The sequence below is a fragment of the Ambystoma mexicanum genome, chromosome 6q (assembly GCF_040938575.1).
Source record: "Ambystoma mexicanum isolate Mex_15411 chromosome 6q, UKY_AmexF1_1, whole genome shotgun sequence".
NCBI lineage: Eukaryota > Metazoa > Chordata > Amphibia > Caudata > Ambystomatidae > Ambystoma > Ambystoma mexicanum.
The window spans coordinates 377690411-377710902 of record NC_090937.1 but is presented as its reverse complement, the minus strand read 5'-3'; the positions used below and the strand labels follow the sequence as shown (position 1 = coordinate 377710902).

General features: G+C 47.8%; 1 protein-coding gene across 1 annotated transcript in view; it reads left to right on the top strand.

The window, feature by feature from the left end:
- Nucleotides 1-20492, top strand: part of CAAP1 (caspase activity and apoptosis inhibitor 1) — a 459525-nt gene that overhangs the window by 190824 nt on the left and 248209 nt on the right. The window contains exon 3 of the mRNA XM_069630858.1: nt 15443-15646. Coding sequence (XP_069486959.1) covers nt 15443-15646 — 204 coding nt within the window. The remainder of the gene's footprint in view (nt 1-15442; nt 15647-20492) is intronic.

The window sequence follows — 20492 nt, the reverse complement described above, 5'->3', positions numbered from 1 at the left end:
TTGAGGTGCTTCCGGAACTGGAGATGGTTCTCCTCGAGTTTCAGGGAGGCAGGAAGGCTGTTCCAGAGGGAGGCCCCTGCCGCGGAGAGAGATCTACCCCCAGCTTGTTGCTTCGAGAAGCGGCTGACCCTGAGGGAGTTGGAGGCGGATGAGCGAAGGGCTCGGGAAGGAAGATATTTGGGAAGAGAGAGTTGAAGGTATTTAGGACCCAGGCCCCAGAAGGCCTTGTGGACAATGCAGAGGGTTTTGAACTTTATCCTCGCAGCCACTGGGAGCCAGTGTAGAGATTTCAGTCCTGGAGAGATACGGTCCCTGGGCTTGAGGCCAAGGACAAGTCTCGCAGTTCTGTTCTGGCTGAGTTGCAGAGGGTGGAGAGTGGAGGCAGGCAGATTAAGATAGAGGCTGTTACAGTAATCCAGCTTCGAGAGAACCAGGGCTCGGGAGACAGTGAGCTTCTGGGGGAAGGAGAGGAAGGGAAGAATACCTCTGAGGAGGTGCAGCTGGTAGTGTGACTTCTTAGCGACGTCAGAAATATGAGGAGAGAAGGAGAGTGTGGAGTCGAAGATGACCCCAAGGTTTTTTGCCTTGCAGGTAGGAGCAGGGAGGGGGCCAAGGGAGGCAGGCCAGAGAGCTGCAGGGAAGGAGGGAGTGGGTGTACCGATGGGTAGAATCTCAGTCTTACTGGCATTAAGGCAGAGGTCATTGGCGGCACACCATTCCTGGATAGCAGACAGACAGTCAGAGATGAGGGAAGGAGAGGGGGAGACTGAGGGTAGCCTGAAAATGAGCTGGGTATCGTCCGCATAGCACTGGAAATTAGGGCAGAGAGCGGCGATGCGGTGGGCAAGGAGTGCCAGATACTGGTTGAACAGCCAGGGAGAGAGATTAGATCCCTGGGGGACACCACAGGTGGAGAAAAAGATGTCGGAGAGGAAGGGCCCCACTTGGACCTGGGAGGGTCGATTTGAAAGGAAAGAGGTTAGCCACGCCAGAGCCTGACCAGTGATACCCAGGTTTTCACGGAGACGGTTGAGCAGGATGGCATGGTTGACAGTGTCAAAGGCAGAGGAGAGATCGAGCAGAATGAGAAAACACAGAGTGTTGGAATCGAGGTTCAAGAGCAGGTCTTCACGGATGTTCAGGAGAGCAGTTTCCGTGCTTCTGGCAGCTCTGAAGCCAGATTGATGGTCATGAAGACTACCAACAGATTCAGCATGGAGGTTAAGCTGGGAGATGGCCAGTTTCTCCAGGAGCTTGCCCAGGAAGGGAGTGATGGAGATAGGGCGATAGTTAGCCGGGCAGGAGGGGTCGGAAGAGGGTTTCTTGAGAAGAGGGTGCACAAGGGAGTGCTTGAGGGGGGAAGGGAAGACTCCAGAGGCGAAGGAGTGGTTGCAAAAGTCAGCCAGGGCAGGAGCCAGGGGGTCGATGTGGTCCTTGATAGTTTTGGAGGAACAGGGGTGAACCTGTTTAGATGAGACTTTCATAGATCGGACTTGTCTGGAAACCTCGTCAGCAGAGAAAAGTGGAAAGGCAGAGAAAGAGGGAGGAGGGGTAACTGCAGGAGGGCCAGAGGAAGAGGCGGGAAGGGAGGGAGGGAGGTGAAAGGAGGAGAGCGAGGACAGGATGTCATGAGTTTTAGAGATGAAGTGAGAGGCCAGTGCAGTGCAGAGGGCCTGGGAGGGGACAGGAGAGGTAGAGACTGCAACAGTGTTGGCCAGCTCCTTGCAGATTTTAAAGAGTTCAGCGGAGTTGTTAGATGCCGCAGAGATGCGGGCTTGGATAAGGGCTCTCTTCTTGGTGAGAACGGAGAGCCGGTACTGCCTTTGGAGCAGGCGGCAGGCCAGTTTGTCAGAGGATGAACATGAAGCACGCCATTTCCTCTCTGCAACCCTGCACTTGCGTTTTAGGGTGACGAGTCATACCAGGAGTTACATTTGGCTTTGGGCTTCAGGCGGATTCTCATGACGGGGGCAAGGATATCAAGAGTAACAGATATAGCAGAGTGGAGCATGGAGAGGGCTGTGTCAGGATGGGAGTCAGCCGAAGGGGCAGGGGGGGGCGAGAAGGTAGCAGCGAAAGCCTCAACTGACACACGCTTCATGGGTCGGATGACCGAGAAGGTGGGTGGCAGTGAAGAGGGTGGCTTTGCCTGTGGAGTAGGGAGGGTGAGGTGGGAGGATAGGAGAAAGTGATCACTCCAGGAGAGAGGAGTGGAGAGAGGGACGGAGAGGGGAAGGTCAGAAGAGATCAGAGCATCAAGAGTGTGCCCAGCAGAATGAGTAGGCCCAGACGGGAGAATAGAGAGTGAGAGAGAGTCGCAGAGGTCACGAAAGAGACCAGTGGGGGGACTGGAGGCATCCAGGTGGATGTTGAAGTCGCCAAGTAAGAGGAGTTGAGTGGTTGAGGACAGGAGTGAGGAGGAGAGGTCAGCCCACTCAGAGAGGAAGGAGGAAATTTGACCAGGTGGCCGATAGATAGTAGCCACGGTAAGGGAATGGCTAGGAGAGAGAGAGAGTCGGCAGACAAGACATTCAAAAGAGGAGTAGGTCTGCGTAGGAGTGACAGTGGCAGGAATCCACTCAGGGAAGATAAGGGCAACACCACCCCCTGCACGGTTAGGCCTGGGCATGGAGAGGATCTTGTAACCGTCAGGTAGGAGTGTGTCAAAGCTGGTGGCAGAGCTGGCTGTGAACCATGTCTCAGTGAGACAGAGGACGTCGAGGTCCAGTTCCTCAAGAAGGTGACAGATATCAGAGGAGTGCTTGATGGCAGAGCGAGAATTTAGAGTGGCAATGTGGAGAAGGTTGCCATCCTTGAAGAACTTCCGGGGAGGGGTACAGATCAGAGGTACGCCCTTCGGAGGTGTTGAAGAAGGAGGTGAAGAAGGAGCACGAGAGGGGGCAGGGAGGGAGGGTAGAGGCAAGGTAGCCAAGGATAGAGGAGGTGGGACAGCAGGAGAGGAGAGGAAGTTGATGAGGTGTGGGAAGCGTCCATCAAAGAGGTGAAGGTTGGCCTGAGGGCCTTGGACCAAGATGGTCCCATTAGCGTAGACATTAATGATGGCCTTAGAGGAGCGGAAGTGGGCCAAGAGGACATCCCAACGGGTGCCACCATTAATGGGAGAGGAGGAGAAAGGAGAGAGCACAGAGACCATATGAAGGGTCCATAGGTCAGGCGAAGGCACGAAAAAGAGGATGTCAGTGAGAGTTTCCTTAGAGCAGGCACTGGTGTAGGTGTCAGCGATAGGGAGGTCTGGGTTGGAGACCAGGATGTCCTTTTTAAACTTTTTCCTACCAGATTTAGTGAGGAGAGCAGGATAGTCAATGGAGAAGCAGTTAGAGAAGATAGGTGAGACAGAGAGCACCATGGAGTAGGAGGGAGGGGGGGGGAGACAGACGAAAGGAGAGCACGCAGACAGGAAGTGAGCGGCAAGCACAAGTTACCACAATTAGAGCAAACAAACAGTAATGCGTATTAGGTACCGGGCCACCTAAGTTTGAGAATCCTGCGAGGGGAGAAAAAACACCCTAGTTTACCTCAACTGTGAATACAGTGAGGCAAGGCCCCATGCGGATGTAACCAGGAGTAGGAGGGGTGGGCCGGGGAACGGAGAACAGGTGGAACTGGCGCCTGGCGTCCCCTGCGGACACCTGCAGACACACAGGGAGCCGCACTGTAGGAGTCGCCCTTGGCATGGGGCCCTTAGCCGCGGGGGCTGCCGGGCAGAGGGCTGCCCAGGAGGGGGGAGGTTATAGGCAGAGGGAGAGGAAGGGGGGAGTGGGCGGGCCGGGAGGCGGGGAGGGAGAGGAGGTCCAGGAAGTGGGAGGGGGGAGCAGGAGCAGGCCAAGCACCGCGCTCAGAGCGCGAAAAGCAATTATTATATATTTTACAATCAAAAACACTCACGGAGGCCCAGGCAGGGCTTCCCAGGCCTGCTGTTCCCCTTGGGCTACCGGCGACCGCTCTCCACGCTCAGCTAAAGAAAGAAGCGAGCAGGGGGAAGGGCCGTCGAGTAGGCCAGAGGGGAAGCAGGCACACAGCCAATCAGAGGGGGGGTGGGCGGGCAGGGAGGCGGGGAGGGAGAGGAGGACCAGGAAGTGGGAGGGGGGAGCAGGAGCAGGCCAAGCACCGCGCTCAGAGCGCGAAAAGCAATTATTATATATTTTACAATCAAAAACACTCACGGAGGCCCAGGCAGGGCTTCCCAGGCCTGCTGTTCCCCTTGGGCTACCGGCGACCGCTCTCCACGCTCAGCTAAAGAAAGAAGCGAGCGGGGGGAAGGGCCGTCGAGTAAGCCAGAGGGGAAGCAGGCACACAGCCAATCAGAGGGGGGGTTGGCGGGCAGGGAGGCGGGGAGGGAGAGGAGGACGAGGAAGTGGGAGGGGGGAGCAGGAGCAGGCCAAGCACCGCGCTCAGAGCGCGAAAAGCAATTATTATATATTTTACAATCAAAAACACTCATGGAGGCCCAGGCAGGGCTTCCCAGGCCTGCTGTTCCCCTTGGGCTACCGGCGACCGCTCTCCACGCTCAGCTAAAGAAAGAAGCGAGCGGGGGGAACGGCCGTCGAGTAGGCCAGAGGGGAAGCAGGCACACAGCCAATCAGAGGGGGGGTGGGCGGGCAGGGAGGCGCGGAGGGAGAGGAGGACCAGGAAGTGGGAGGGGGGAGCAGGAGCAGGCCAAGCACCACGCTCAGAGCGCAAAAAGCAATTATTATATATTTTACAATCAAAAACACTCACGGAGGCCCAGGCAGGGCTTCCCAGGCCTGCTGTTCCCCTTGGGCTACCGGCGACCGCTCTCCACGCTCAGCTAAAGAAAGAAGCGAGCGGGGGGAACGGCCGTCGAGTAGGCCAGAGGGGAAGCAGGCACACAGCCAATCAGGGGGGGTGGGCGGGCAGGGAGGCGGGGAGGGAGAGGAGGACCAGGAAGTGGGAGGGGGGAGCAGGAGCAGGCCAAGCACCGCGCTCAGAGCGCGAAAAGCAATTATATATTTTACAATCAAAAACACTCACAGAGGCCCAGGCAGGGCTTCCCAGGCCCGCTGTTCCCCCTGGGCTACCGGCGACCGCTCTCCACGCTCAGCTAAAGAAAGAAGCGAGCGGGGGAACGGCCGTCGAGTAGGCCAGAGGGGAAGCAGGCACACAGCCAATCAGAGGGGGGTTGGGCGGGCAGGGAGGTGGGGAGGGAGAGGAGGACCAGGAAGTGGGAGGGGGGAGCAGGAGCAGGCCAAGCACCGCGCTCAGAGCGCGAAAAGCAATTATTATATATTTTACAATCAAAAACACTCACGGAGGCCCAGGCAGGGCTTCCCAGGCCTGCTGTTCCCCTTGGGCTACCGGCGACCGCTCTCCACGCTCAGCTAAAGCGGGGAAACACCTCCCTCACTAGGAATTTTGTGGCACACCGCGCGTCTGGGTGAGCACAGGGTCCTGCTTCTACCCACCGGGAAAATGGGCATACAACAACAATCAAATATCTAGCCCCGTTGCACCGCTCTCCCATGTCTGCATAGTCTATATGCAGCTCTCTAAAGGGCCCTTCTGGTTTTGGCAATGTTCCTCTAAGAGTTTGTAACATCATGCCGGAATTGTACGTCTGGCAGGTTATGCATTCTACAATCAACTTCGTGACATGTTCCTGTATCCCGGGGGCAGACCAATTTTCCTGTATATCTGCAATAATGTGCTGTTTTGCATTATGGGCTAGGAAGTGTAGCTGCTTAAATGCTACCTCTAGCAATTTTGTTGGCATTATTACTTTGCCAGTATTGTTTTGTCTCCACAGTAAATCAGTGGGTGATTGACTGCACCCCTCTTTGCTCACATTTCCTTCTCTTTGTTGGATGCATCGTGTTGGAGTTCAATTATCTGGGAGACTGGTAAGGAGTTAAAGCCCTCCATTTGCGCTTCCTCTACAGTTTCTTGTAATATGTACTCACCTGCTGGGACCTTTGGTAAGTAAGAAGCTTCCTTTGCGGCAGCGTCTGCTGCCATGTTTCCTAACGAGATGACGTCATCACCTTGTGTATGGGCTTGGCATTTCACGACTGCAACAAGTGTAGGTTCTTTCAAGGCATCACTCAACTCGCCTAGTAACGCTGCATGTTGCACTGGGGACCCATCTGCTTCGAAATCCCCTTCTTCCCCACCGTGCTAATCCTCTGTGTACTGTTGTTGCCATATAAGCTGAATATGTGTAAATGGCGACCATACATCCTTTCGCTGTGTGAATTGCTTTTATTAGAGCTACTAACTCTGCTGCTTGGGTTGAAAAGTGTGGGGGTAACCTTTTCTGTACAATTATTTCAAACTCTCCATCCTCTACCCGCACTACTGCTGCTCCTACATGCTTTTCTCCTGTTTCACAATCTATGGAGGCGGACCCATCCACAAAGTAAATTTCTCCTTCTCCTTCTGTTAATGTATTTTCATGTGCTTTAGATGTGTCGTCATCATCTCCTGCGTATGTAGCACAGTCATGCTGCTGCATATCTTCTACAGTGCATGCTTCAGTGATGAATGTGGCTGGGTTACACTCTTGCACCATACGATATGGATGTTGGCACTGGAAATAATCAGTTAATAAACTGTAGCTCTTTGAGTGGTCAAGGTACTCTTGGATCTTTTAAGAATGGCGAACAGGGAGTGTTCTACGTACAACGTGACGGAGCATCCCATCACGATTTTAGAGCTTTTATTGATCGCGAACCTGGCGGCTGCGAGAGCCTGTTCGCACGCAAAATGTCCCTGCATCACTGCGTTGAGTGTCCCGCTGTAGAACGCCAAGGGCTTTTGGCCCAAGGATGTCTTTTGTGTCAGTATGGCTGTCATGAGTGTGCTGTTGCAATGTGAGAACAAGTAAAACTCCTTCTCATAATTCGGGGTTGCGAGAACTGGGGCACTAGATATCAGTTCTTTAAGTGTGTTGAAGGCTGTATGCATCTCTTGCGTCCAGAGCAGGTTAGTGTTTTCTCGCTATGCTTCCTCAAATGCTTGGAGCATGGGCCTAGTGTATGCTGCATAATGAAATATCCAGGCACGGCAGTAGTTGCACATGCCGAGGCACATCTGCATTTCTTTTACTGTATTGGGCTCTTTCACTGCTCTTATAGCTGCTGCTCTGTCTGGTATGATTCTCTTACCATCTTTGGAGATCAACTGCCCTAGGTACAGTACCTCCGTCAAGCAATATTGTAATTTCTGTCTATCCACTTTGTATCCCTTCTGTGTGAGATGTGCCAGCAGGGTGATGGAATCTTCTCTGCACTCATTCTCACTCTTTCCGCAGACCAATAGGTCATCTACGTTCTGAATTATGGGACTCGTGTGTAGATTTCCAAGATCTTCATGCAATATTCTGTTGAAAATGCTGGGGCTCTCTCAGTACCCTTGGGGCAACCTGAAATGTTCATACCTCTTCCCCCACTAGCGTGAACGCTGTCAAGTACCAGGAACTTTGATCGAGTGGGATTGAAAATAATGCGTTTTTCAGGTCCACTACCGTGAAATTGGTGGCTTCTGTTGGAATACTACACATAATTGAGGCCGGGTTTGGGACGAGAGGGAACTCCTTCTGACATGTTCGGGCGTAAATCTTGGATCATTCTTCACACCCCTCCCTTTGCTTTTTTGATAGGGTAAATGCATGTGTTGCATGGCGAGCTAGATGGCACTATTATAACCTGTAACATTAATGCATATATAGTGTCTTTTATTCCTTCCTCGGCCTCTCTGGATATGGGATAAAGCTTTACTTGTGGCAGAATGGCTCCGGATTTGAGCTTGATCTTTCCTCGGGTTACTTCATGGATTAGCCCTACATCATGTGGGCCTGTGGTCCGTAGCTGCTGAGGCACTTGGGACATGTCTTCCTCAAAATATGCTGGTGGAGATTTGACCATTGCTACGAGAGGTAGCTGTACCAGTCTCCTTTGGATCATGACGTCACAGGGGATTGCAATTTCCATTATTATCTTCCCGCCCTCCTCTGTGTCACAAAAAAGTTCTTTATCGGTCAAGCCTTGCAGGGCCTTATTGGCGTTGATGCACAGTACTGTTCTCCACTGGCATCCCTGCATGTCCATCGCTATTACTGCTATTCTCTGGGCAGATACCTGCACTGCGTGTAGGTCCAGGGACACAATGGACCCTGGTACTATTTCTGGGTCTGCTATTGGGCGGAAAATTAACTCTGAGGGGACCCTCCAGTTTTTGTTCTTCAGTTCCGACACTACTCGTGCTAGTATTCTTAGCCCTTGTAAAAACATATCGGAATTTACTGATATACCTCGTGTCTGCGGGAAGTCTGCCTGCGTATATATTGCCAACATGGCATGAATCGCACATATCCCGGGGCGGAGCACACTATTCCTCTCGGTAAATGAGATGGTCATATTGAGTTTGCTGAGAAGATCCCTTCCCAGCAAATTGATGGATGACTTCTCGTAATATAACATGGGGGTGTGTACAGTTTTCCCTCCCACTGTTCTATCTAACTCTTCAGTGTATAGAACCTCGACTACCGCCCCAGAGAACCCCTGCGTTTCCAAAGTTCTATTAGAAAGCGGGAACCTGCCTTCTCTAAGGCATGATTTTTCCTCTCCCGAATCCACCATGAAAATTAATTGTTCGTTTCCTATCGCCGCGCCAACGAGTGGTTCCTCTGCTGCATTACGGGTTGTCGATAATACTGGACACTCAAGTGCTCTCTGTGGGCTGTCCTATGCTGAATGCCACGGGAGTTCATCTACATCCAAAAAACTTCCTGTAACTATTGCTGTCCCTCTGCATGGCGCAGTTGGCGCTCCGTTTGCTGTGGTGGCGTAAGCATGATTGCGCATGGAGGCGGTATTACTATGGCATTGGGGATGTGGGGACATGTCTTGTGGGGGTAATGGGCGTTCGCTCATGTATCTTGGGTCGGCCTGGTTATCTCTTCTATTTCCGCCCATCGGTAGTCCATACGGGCTACCTGGGTGGGGGTGTCCGACCTGTAGTTCATTTGGGTATGAGTGATTGGGCCTGCTCCAACATTCTCTCATAAAGTGACCCCACCTTCCACAATTCCAACCCTGCCCTTGCATTCCCCCCTGTAGGTCCCCCATATCCCGCGCCACCTCCTCTCGATCCCCTGAATCCTCCTCTGTTACCTCGCCCCCCTCTTGTTGGCCACTGTGGTCCCTCGTACTGATTCTCCCCTGGCCACTGGTCCTGGCTGTTACCTGTCCAGTTTGCCACCATCTGCATCAGCATCCCCGGCTGCCTGTCTTCTTCCTCCCGATCTCTTCCTGCCGCACCGGTTGTGGCTGCTGCACTGGCCTTCAGAAGTTTGCTCTGCACTCACTTAGCCTCGTCTGCCAACCGCCGCTGAGCTATCTCCTTTTCTTTTTCTTTGATCCTTTTGCAGTGGTGAACTATGATGCTTTGAATTTCAGGCCACCCCTTGGCTTCTATCCCAGCTATTTTGTCAAGGGCCTTCTGCACTGCCTTCGGGAGTGCCCCTTTTTTAATGAAGTAGAACAGGGACGTTGATTGGTCCCAGGCCATACCCATTTCCGCTCTCCACATGTCTTGCACCCGGAGAATAAAGGACATTGCATCTTCTTCATCATTCATCATTCATTGTGCATTGCATCACTGACTGTAGGTCGGGAGTGTCTGGGAATGTTTCCCTCAACGCATCCCACACGCGCGCTCGTACTGTGTTAAATGAGGCTCCATCATGCCGGTCACAATCTAATGTTATTCCTGGGAACCCCGCCTTGGCCCAGACCGTGTTGGCTTGGTCTCCCATGGCTGATACGAGCAGGCTTTTAACATCCCCTACTGCTAAGGGCGCTCCTGATGTGTGTTTTACGAAAGCATATATCCACTTGCTGGCGCCACCTGAAAGTGGGGGGGTAGCTGTTTGAGCAAGTTGCCCTTGTCCATTTGAGCCCATGGTATGTAGTTTGGCCTTCCCGCCCCCCTGTATATCAGTGGCAGCTGCACATTCTTTTCCTCCTTCTTGGTACTCCCCTTTTTCCCTTTCTTCCTGACCACGGCCATACACCCTGTTCTATTCCTCAACCTCCCCCTCCTTTCCTCCATAGGAGACAACCCCTCTCTGATTGGAACTCCACCAGTGACTAATCCAAGCCTTCCCCCCTCCTCCTCTTGCTCTTCTATGTCTCTCCAGTATTCTTCCGATCTGGCACTGCCCCTCCTTCTATCTCCCTTTCACTGTCAGCTGATTGTATTTCTATTATCCGCGTGGGGGTGTCATTTATCCATCCATCTTCCTCTGCCCTTACAAGTGGTTGAGGCGTCTCATTACGTTCGGCTCGGGGGTAAGTGACCCCCCTTGCTTACCCATGGCACTTAGACGAGACAGCTCAGCCTGAGCCATCGTCAGTCGTGAATTTAAATCTTGTGTGAATTTTTTGATATCGATTGAGGGGTACTTGCCTGCCTGATTGTCCCCTGACTCTCATATCGGGGTGGTGCTACACCGGATGGCTTAATTGTGGGGGGTGCCGTGGGCTGTGCTAAATATTCAGGATCACTATATCCTTCTGCAGGTACTGGCTTTGATAAGAGGGGATAAACATGTGTGACCTCTATCGTTTTCCCGTCCTTTGTGGGCGGTCCTGCACTGCCAGCTGCTGTCAGGGGAGATGTGCTAAATTCACTGCCCTTTTCCAGTGGTACCTCTTTGAATAGGCGCCACAGATCCAATATCTCCCTTCTATTCTGTAATTGCTTTCCCTTGTACTTAATAAACAAGCACGTGGCAACCATGTCTAACACCTCTTTGTCAAAAGAGCCTCCTTCAGGCCACACTTGGGTAATCCTTCCCCTTTCAATTCCACGACCCACTGGTCGTGGAATTTGTTAATTTTTTCCGCATATCCTTGTAGAGTTTTACAGATATGGGCAAGGGGTGTTTCTGCACCCATTGTATTTTTACTCTCAGTATACCTTTTCTTTTTTATGTGTCTAATTTACACTTGTTTGCTTTTCATAGAACCAGCTTGATGCCTTTTACACTCTAACTAAACCAAGGTGGACTGTTCACTTACTGTTCAGCGTCTTAAAACCACATTTGCTATGCATGCAGTTTTGTCAAACAATATCAAATTTGTTCATTATTGGTATGCACACAAAATATTCCTTCTATACGAACAAACGTTTAACAATTCACAAGGACAACACAAAACATTAACAACATTAATTACATTCCCCCGTCCTTAATACACCTTCTACTTTGGCTCAGTTCCCTGTTTTGTTCTGAATTTGTTCTCTCCTCCCACCTTTACTCTAGGTTGCCTACTTGAGAGAGCGAGAAAGATAAGAAAAAGTTGGAAGAAAGAGTTTCTAAGTACTACTCCCTGTATCCCCTTTTGGACCCCTACGTTATTTTCTTTTACCTCAATTCCTTACACTCACATATCCTGTACTAGTCAAGATAGCATTATGCGGCGCCGCCTTCTACCCCCCAACAAAGATAGGATCCGTGTTACCCTCTTTTCACCTTGCACTTCGTCACAGTCCTAATGGCCATATGCTATAGAATGAGTGTATTATGGAATATAGCAAAAGACGCAGACTCCCAGACCCCCTCTTGCTTTAATCCTCCACACCCCTTACTTCATTAGGATCACACAGTTTTATCCCAGAACCTCCTAATCTGACTCACACCCGTACGTTTAATATCACTCTCACTTGATACTCACGTGTCGTGTCTTGATCCCAGACCCTCCGGACTCGATCGGTCAGTGTGCCACCCCTCACTCAAAGACCACACCCGGCTCCGGCGAGTGGTACGTTTGGGTTTTGTTAAAAGGGATCCCGTACCCACTCGCCCTACTGCGTTCGCACGTCTTAAGTGTACCGGTTGCCGTTGACGGGTAGCTCTTGAGGGAGCGCGCTCTGGGTCAAAACCTTGGGGTGTCTCGTGCCAGAAGTACGGGAAAGAACGCTATCGCGTCGGGGTCACCAATGAAAGTGAGAGACCCCCAAACCTGCCGGTGATTCGCACAACAGAGTCAATAAAAGTACATCCCAGGAGGGAATAAGTCCAGGACCAAGTGAGGGTGCGATTAAAGGCTTTATGTAAAATTAAGGCAAACAGAATCTACTCTACACTGCTCACACCGAGAGCGCTCTGCAGGAAACCTGTTACAATTCATTTTATACAGGTTTTGTCATCACAGAAGAGGGAAGGTCTAAGGGGCACAGAAACAATCGGGATTGGTCACTAAGAATAAGCACTTATAGGTGCTATAGGTTTGGCAATGGTTGATTGGTCCGTGGCCACGTGGTGAGATGACATGATGCTCGAGGTCAAACGTTCAGCTGGGCTCAGCGCCTTGGCATCCCAAGATTGAGTCGTTGACATCCTATCGTGCAACATTTTGCCCTTGTAGCCACACATTCTCATCCATTCAGAACTCTGACTTGCTTGTCCGATGACGAGGCCTGTATCGTAACACTTGTGAAAACATGGGTCCAAGACAGGCTTATTTATTGCTTGGTCATGAATTATTTACTGTTATCAAAGGTATCACTTCCCTGTTGACATGCATTCAAGATATACTATGCAAGGGGTAGAGGTTAAGAGGTCAGTGTATGGTCGGGGGTGCCCATTCAGCATTGACAAAGGGAATTTCAGAATACATGGCTAGGATGACCGGGTTACAAGAAGACACATATCATGATAAACAGACACTTCATCGAAGGGGGCTCAGGGTTTGAATGTCCAAACATCATTAACTCTTTGTTGAGTTCAAGGTAGTCGGGGGTGAACTGAGACCCCCTTTGCAGTCTGGTCCCTCACTATATGATGGCTCAAGTCTTTCAGAATATGATCAACATGCGGCCTCTTACACGTAGCTGTCTGTTTTGTACGTAAATGACAAAGGATAAAGGCATACTTTCATTTTTATATGACTAAACACCTTCACTACGAAAAGGAACAGAGTTTAACGGATAGTTGAATATTGAAACATTACCTTTTGACTTGATGTTCACTTATTCATATCATAGTGGTTGCGGCTAAGGATTTACGAAAGTACCAATTAGGAGCGGCTAACTTCTATATTACATTTATCTAGCATTATACGTAGTTACATTCAGTTTTGTCCCGGAGAATACTCTTAGCGTGTCACGTGATCGGATCGTGATCACGTGATACGCGCTGCATATCAAACAAATAGTTCGCTGAACGGGGGCCTGTTTTTATAACCGTTCCGCCGTGTCCTCATCACTTTAGGTATGGGCCCGTGAGGCGTTAGCTGACAGTGTGAAAATATGAATCATTTTCACATTATAATAACAGTCACGTGATCCGATCGCGATCACGTGACTAAGGAGATTATGAATTTAAACGCGCTGCGGGACGGGAGGCTGTGTATGCAGCCTTGTTCCCGTTCCCGCATCGCGTTAAGGAGAAGTTTAACTAGAGGTAAGACTGTGGTTCAATGGGATTTGTTTAATTCTTTAGGGTGAAATTTTTTGGTGAGTCACGGGATAAACAATATTGAATTGACTTACTTTTTGAATTTGTTTCTCTGCTTGTTTTTTGCAGAGAGGCTATAACAATCTACTTAGCCACTGGTATAGCTTTAGTGGTCCTACTGAGGACATCAGTTAACATTTGAAACACCAACACCAATACAAGAGGACTTTAACCATGGGCAATGACTAGGACCTGCAAAAGAGGGTTTTGGAGAATTCAATGACCCTGGATACTTCCAAGGTCAGTTAATTTATTTTAGAGATATTTTTCCATTTTTTGATTTTGACACATTAGTGTTCACCTTTACGTAGAGACAAACAGAACTGATTTTTAGTTAATACATTGTTTGAATTCTTTGTTGTAGGAAATTAAAATAAGAACACAATTCAGATCATCACCTGAAGAAGGGGTCAGGATAACCCCGAAACGCGTAGTGAATTAAGAATATGTGATTGTGTTTTATAAATTACAGAAATTTGTATGCAATAATTATACATTTGTATGCATTATTATTTGTGTACTGGGACCGATGTGTCTGTCAAATACGACATATGTGTCTCTTTAAATGAATGTTGTACTTCAAATTCTATATGAAGAAAGAGATAAAAAATGTCTTCATGAAGTGAATTGTATGAATTAGTAATACAATTAATTTGCTTTCACCAAAAATATATATTGTGTATGTTTTTTGAAAAATTAATCTTTTGATTGAAAAGATAAACACTGTTTACTTAACATTAGAAATACGAAACGTTTAATCTCGAGTAGAGTGACCAGGGTCATGTCCCAAAGGATCTTGTGGGGCATAAAATGTTATTTACATTCAGTTTTGTCATAGGTGAGGTAGCATTGTGCTAGCACGTACAAATGTATATTCCGTTAACCATTGTAATATTACAATTAGTATTGTGAGCATTTCAAAAAATATAAGTCAACATTTTTGCTTTCAATATGACAGGTTAACATAAAAACTTCCAGTTACATACACATATGTATTTACATTGTTTACTCATAGGCCTTCTTAGCTTATCAACAGGTTTGTATAGGTGAAAGCATGCTTACTTTTACCCATGTCAAGGAAAGAATAGATTCACTAGTTTAAGGGTCTTCTTTCAACTGTTGACTTTGCCCTAGAGTGCACAGGGATTATATTTTTATGGCTGGGGTCTATGGGGTGCGGGGCAGGTTTATAGAGACAGATCGTCCTTGCTCAGAGCTGTATCTTGAGTCAGTGAAGGGAGTCAGAAGGCAAATGATACAGTGTGGATTGTGTTGCGTTTTTGCAACCAACCTTCTCATGGGAACCAAACAGTTGTGTGGATGGAAGAGGGGAGGAGGTGGGGGGAGTATTTTGCTTACTGTGTGCGCTCGATGGAGAGGCTGCAGACTGGAGTGGGCCACTGATAGCCAGTTACTATTACAAATGGAGTCTGTGATTCACAAAATGGAGTCTTAATCACCCCTGGGTTTGATGTGCAGGGTGCATGCGAGGGTGTCGCTGTACCCAAAGGTAATCCTGTACGAAAGGGTTCATGGTTCCCGAGGGTGCTCCCGCACGGATGCCCTGGGGCCAAGGCTCTGGACCCAAGGCAGTCGTAACTGGGTCCACCCAGGACGCACAGGAATAAGGGAGGAGGGGGGCTCTAGTGCCCTCTACCTCCACTCATTGTACATCTGAAAACAAGCCAAGTTTCTCTAAATAATCCTTTGACCTAAATTAGATACTTCTATTAGAGGGAACACCAGTGCTCCTAAATACCCCTTGGCAAGTATGCATTAATGAATGCCTGGAGCAGTCATGGTAAGAAATCCTTGCTCCACTGTGCCTGAAGTAAAGCAACTTGTGAGCCAAAGGGCTTCTGAGACATTAATCATTCAAATAAATGTAGTTTTAAGTTGAATTAGTCATTCCTTTATACTTCTGTAACTGTGCTTGTCTTCTAGGAAGTAAAATATCCTCCTCCATCAGCTGTTGAGAAGGAAGATGAGGTTGATGAGCCAAGTGACCTTGAAGAAGGCGGACTGGACCTGAGTGTGCCCTTGAAGCCTATCAGCTACTACATATCTGACAAGCAGGAAATGCTACAGCAATGCTTTCGTGTTGTAGGGGAGAAGAAACTGCAGAAAATGCTGCCTGATGTCTTAAAGGTAACATCGCATTACGCTTAGATATTTGATCATGAACAGAACTAGCTTATTCATGTATCGGTCTACCTTTCCAAACTGCATTGAAAGATGTGCATGATATCTTTAATGTACCATGCTCCTTTTGACCAGTTTAACTGGAAGCCCATTAGATAGCTGCACCTCTACTTCTACTTTCTCTTCGATTAAAAAAAATAGTTCATTAATTGTAACTGGTCATGAGTAGTGATCATTAGCGCTTGATTGATCACTACAGTCCAAACTTGAGCTCTGTGCTTAGTTTGTAAGGAAATAAGTGCCAGGGCCCAAATACTTTTTTCCATGTCACTGACACTTCGGGGCAGGCAGCTCCCAACCCATTGACACCACCCATACCTGCTCCATACACAGGGATGTTGCTAGGTGTGGAAAAGATCAGGGGCTAAGCTAATGTCGGGACTGGTGGGACTCAGGGCTAGCTAGCATTTTGGTTGTGGCCCCTGAGCTCCTACCTGGGGCTACAACCAAAAGACCTGGGGCTATAGCCCCCTCATACTCCCCTGCCCCTTAGCAACGCCTCTGTCCATACAGTACCAACATAATTGGTGTTAAGGCTGCAAATACCAATGGTTCATATAGAGTGATGGATGCTTGGTGTGATTTACAGATGCCAATTGACATAACATATTGTGTCTGGAAATAATATAAATATTGAAGTGTTTCTTTAAAACACAGCGCTCAGATACCTGAGGGTTCGTAGCGCTATATAAATGCCAAATTATTATTATTATTATTGTTAATATTTTGCTCCTATCCGTGACAAGTGGAACATTTTAACAATCAATAGAATATAAGAGCCAACATGCTTTCCTTCTATGGTGAATTAATTGAACTGATGAACATGCCTGTCAAATACAGCAGCAAGAACATCTTCCTTGGTTTGGCACTCCTCTTTGATATTGGCCTTTTCACTGACTTTTCCCCTTTTATGTGGCCGCTAGCTGGTGACGGTCCTGCTGTTGCCAACCTACTTTGCTGGTTATTACAGTAGAGAATTTGCAGCAATGTCAAGCAGGTTGATTGAAGCAGTGTGCAGGCATGGCCAGGCATCAATGCCCAACAGTGTCACCTTCTAACTCATTTCTATTCATGAAAATTGATAAATAGCCATGCCCTGCCAAACTGGGTTGTCAATTTTGTGAATAACAATGAGCAAGCCCACTATAAAGAGACCCAGGTCCGTGCAAACTGTTGTTTTTATATTAATATGACTGATGGTTAAAATAATAAAGTTGCCAAAACACCACAACATAATCAAGGTAGGATTAGAGATAAGTGCCAACAAAGGGGGGTCTGGCAATCTCTCTACCAGCACGAACACAGCCCAATGACCTGTTCTTGGGTGAATAACCCCTGGGAGAGACTACCAAGTCTTTAGCTCACTGTCCTTTTCACAGAGAAGAAATGTCCCCGCATATCAGCCTTTGTCCTGCCCAGGGGCAGTCCAGCGCCGAAATGCTAGGCAATTCTCCTCTGAACAAGAGTACCATCAGTAACCCCATACACGTATTTCAGCCTTGTTGGGCATCATCAGTGAGGTGAAACTGTTGCCTCCCTAAGAACAGTGAGCAAGGGGTCCACGTCTGGATTGCCCTGTTAACTTAGGGTGAAACCCAAAGTTAATGTATGCAAACAAAGGGGTGTCTGGGAATCTCTCTACCAGCACAAACACAGCCCAATGACCTGTTCTTGGGTGAATAACCCCTGGGAGAGACTCTACCAAGCCTTTAGCTCACTGTCCTTTTCACAGAGAAGAAATTTCCCCGCATATCAGCCTTTGTCCTGCCCAGGGGCAGTCCAGCGCCGAAATGCTAGGCAATTCTCCTCTGAACAAGAGTACCATCAGTAACCCCATACACGTGTTTCAGCCTTGTTGGGCATCATCAGTGAGGTGAAACTGTTGCTTCTCTAAGAACAGTGAGCAAGGGGTCCACGTCTGGATTGCCCTGTTAACTTAGGGTGAAACCCAAAGTTAATGTATGCAAACAAAGGGGGGTCTGGGAATCTCTCTACCAGCACGGACACAGCCCAATGACCTGTTCTTGGGTGAATAACCCCTGGGAGAGACTCTACCAAGTCTTTAGCTCACTGTCCTTTTCACAGAGAAGAAATTTCCCGGCATATCAGCCTTTGTCCTGCCCAGGGGCAGTCCAGCGCCGAAATGCTAGGCAATTCTCCTCTGAACAAGAGTACCATCAGTAACCCCATACACGTGTTTCCGCCTTGTTGGGCATCATCAGTGAGGTGAAACTGTTGCCTCTCTAAGAACAGTGAGCAAGGGGTCCACGTCTGGATTGCCCTGTTAACTTAGGGTGAAACCCAAAGTTAAAGTATGCAAACAAAGGGGGGTCTGGGAATCTCTCTATCAGCATGAACACAGCCCAATGACCTGTTCTTGGGTCCAGAGATAAGTGCCACCCACAAATTAAGCACTGCTTTGAGCTTCATAAACAGACTACATCATCTTGTGACAATGTATTATTTTAGAAATCCTAAACTTGACACTAGATATTGCCAGTGTCAGTGTGAGATGTAACTCTGTATCTCAGCTTGCCACAAGAAACAGCGCTGCGATGCCCTCGGGCTGTATGTGCGCTATACAAATGTAAAAAATAAAATAAATAAATACCATTAGGCAAAGTAGGCACTGGCCCATGGGCCCGGTCCTTTTAGGGGCCCCGCAATAATGGATCAAAATAATATTGATTTGATCTTGAAAGAAAATTACAATCACACGTTCTTAAATTGTGTCCAAAAGACAGAAAAAAATGAATCAACTCAAAGAAACGAAAACTTTACATTAAAGATTCTATATTGAAAATACTGTATTAATGTAATGTACCCATTAACAACTTAAAGTACATAAACCAGAGACATCAGATTCACATAACAGTTTGTCTCTTAAAAGCTAATCTTCTGGCAGCTGTCAGTTTGTAAAAAAAGGTGGCGTAGAGCGTGCACACGAGAAACCTCCAGAAACAAAGCTTTCTGTCCGTTAGTGTGTCGCGAGTTCCTGCTGACTCCAGACCTTAGTAGAATATTCACAAGCAGAAGCTTTGAGAACACCGAGTGATGTCTGCATTACTAAGTAAGTTAGCTTTTCTGAGTTCTAATGAAGTTTGATTAACTTCACCGTCTACCGTAACAGAACAAGTCTATCTAGTTCAGGCACTTTTACTCATTTTTGGCCGAGGCTTAAGAATCCTTTCACTTTCTTGAACAAAGCGTAAATATTGTTTGTCGTCGCACTTTATCAGGAAAGATTTCACCACAAATAAATTGAGGAAAGTGAATATTTAAATTTTTGTTGTTTTATCAAAATTAAACCAAATGTAATTTTCTTTTCAATAACATTAATACATTTTGTGTAATAAAATTGGTTTATTAAAATTGTTGGTTGGTAAAATTCAAAATGAATTGGGAGATAATTTGCGAGGGGCCCCCCGAAATTCAGCTGCCTAAGGGGTTCAGGGTTTAATCCGACACTGGATGTTGCTCCTTTACCAGTTGGTATATATATATATATATAGGGATCTATGATATTGGATCTTTCATAGATCTAATCCTTTGATTATTCACTGTCATCCTGCTGCAATCCTACAGAAATTGTTTAAAACTGCAGGGTTGATATTTAATATAATACAGCAGCCTAACAACATTAATTAGTCTATCTCTGTGCCTGGCAGTGAGGTGGCTAGTCTGTCATTTTCAGATTCTTATCCGCACTTCTGTCTCAGGGAATCCTCGGTTTCACATGTTTTCAGCGTTTTTACTGGGAAAGGTTGGGTTTGAACGATTACACTTCATTCAGCATCTGCTGCCAAATAGGACCTTTATTATTGGAAGGTGGCGAGGATGGCATTAAAACTTTATCCTGCTCTGTATACTGCTAACCCTAGATCTAACTTCCCGTCTGATTCCTTCAATAGCTACTTTGCGGGGAGCACTGGGTTTTTCCCTTTGTAGTCGCCCTGGCCGGGCCCAAAAAATTGCTCTTGAAAAATATTTATTGAGGTCGTCTCCCATCCCAACCCTTTTTGTCCTACATTTTGAACATCCTCCCAGAGGATGGTCCAGTGCAGGTACCCTAGAAGTTTAAGAAGGAGCCTATTCGGCTAAGTTCACATGTCTCAGTCATAGCTTTGCCCACTCGCAGCATCAGTACACTCTTTTCCATTTTGCCATGAAAGAGAATTGCAAACATAAAAAGTGAGGATAGTTTAGTTACTCTTTCCAGTTTATTAATATCATTCACCAAAATACATGTCGTATGAGTAGATGAAAAACTATTCATTTTTAATTCTATTTCTCAAGCCTGAGTCAAATCTGGTGGGTTCCGTAAAATCTTCTAGACACTGTTAATTCATAGCATTTCATGTATATTAAAGAGAAGGTTCCGCTGAGGCTGGGCAGCATGGCAAGGTATCCACCCACTTAAACCGGTCTACCAATGACCCTGTCTTCACCCACGCACAGTGAGTACCAGATGATTTCAACAAAGTAGAGTATAGAGAGGGAGTGTTTCAGGTGGTTTTAACTACAGCCGGTTCTGGATTGTCTTATTCCCATTCTCTAAGTAAGCCAAGATATGGGTCTTTCCACACTCCAGATCTCAGCTTCTTTCTGTTGGTAGGGCAAGGAACACTCATCCTCAGCTCCCACTAGTACAGTCATAACTGCCATCTTTCATGTTGTTGGTGAATTGTGAGCTCAAATGCACCCTTCTGAAATGATGTTGAGTAGTTTCACTCACATTTGTCCCACAGCCCTCCAATGGGTAAGGTACACAAATTGTTCTCAAATGCCTGCT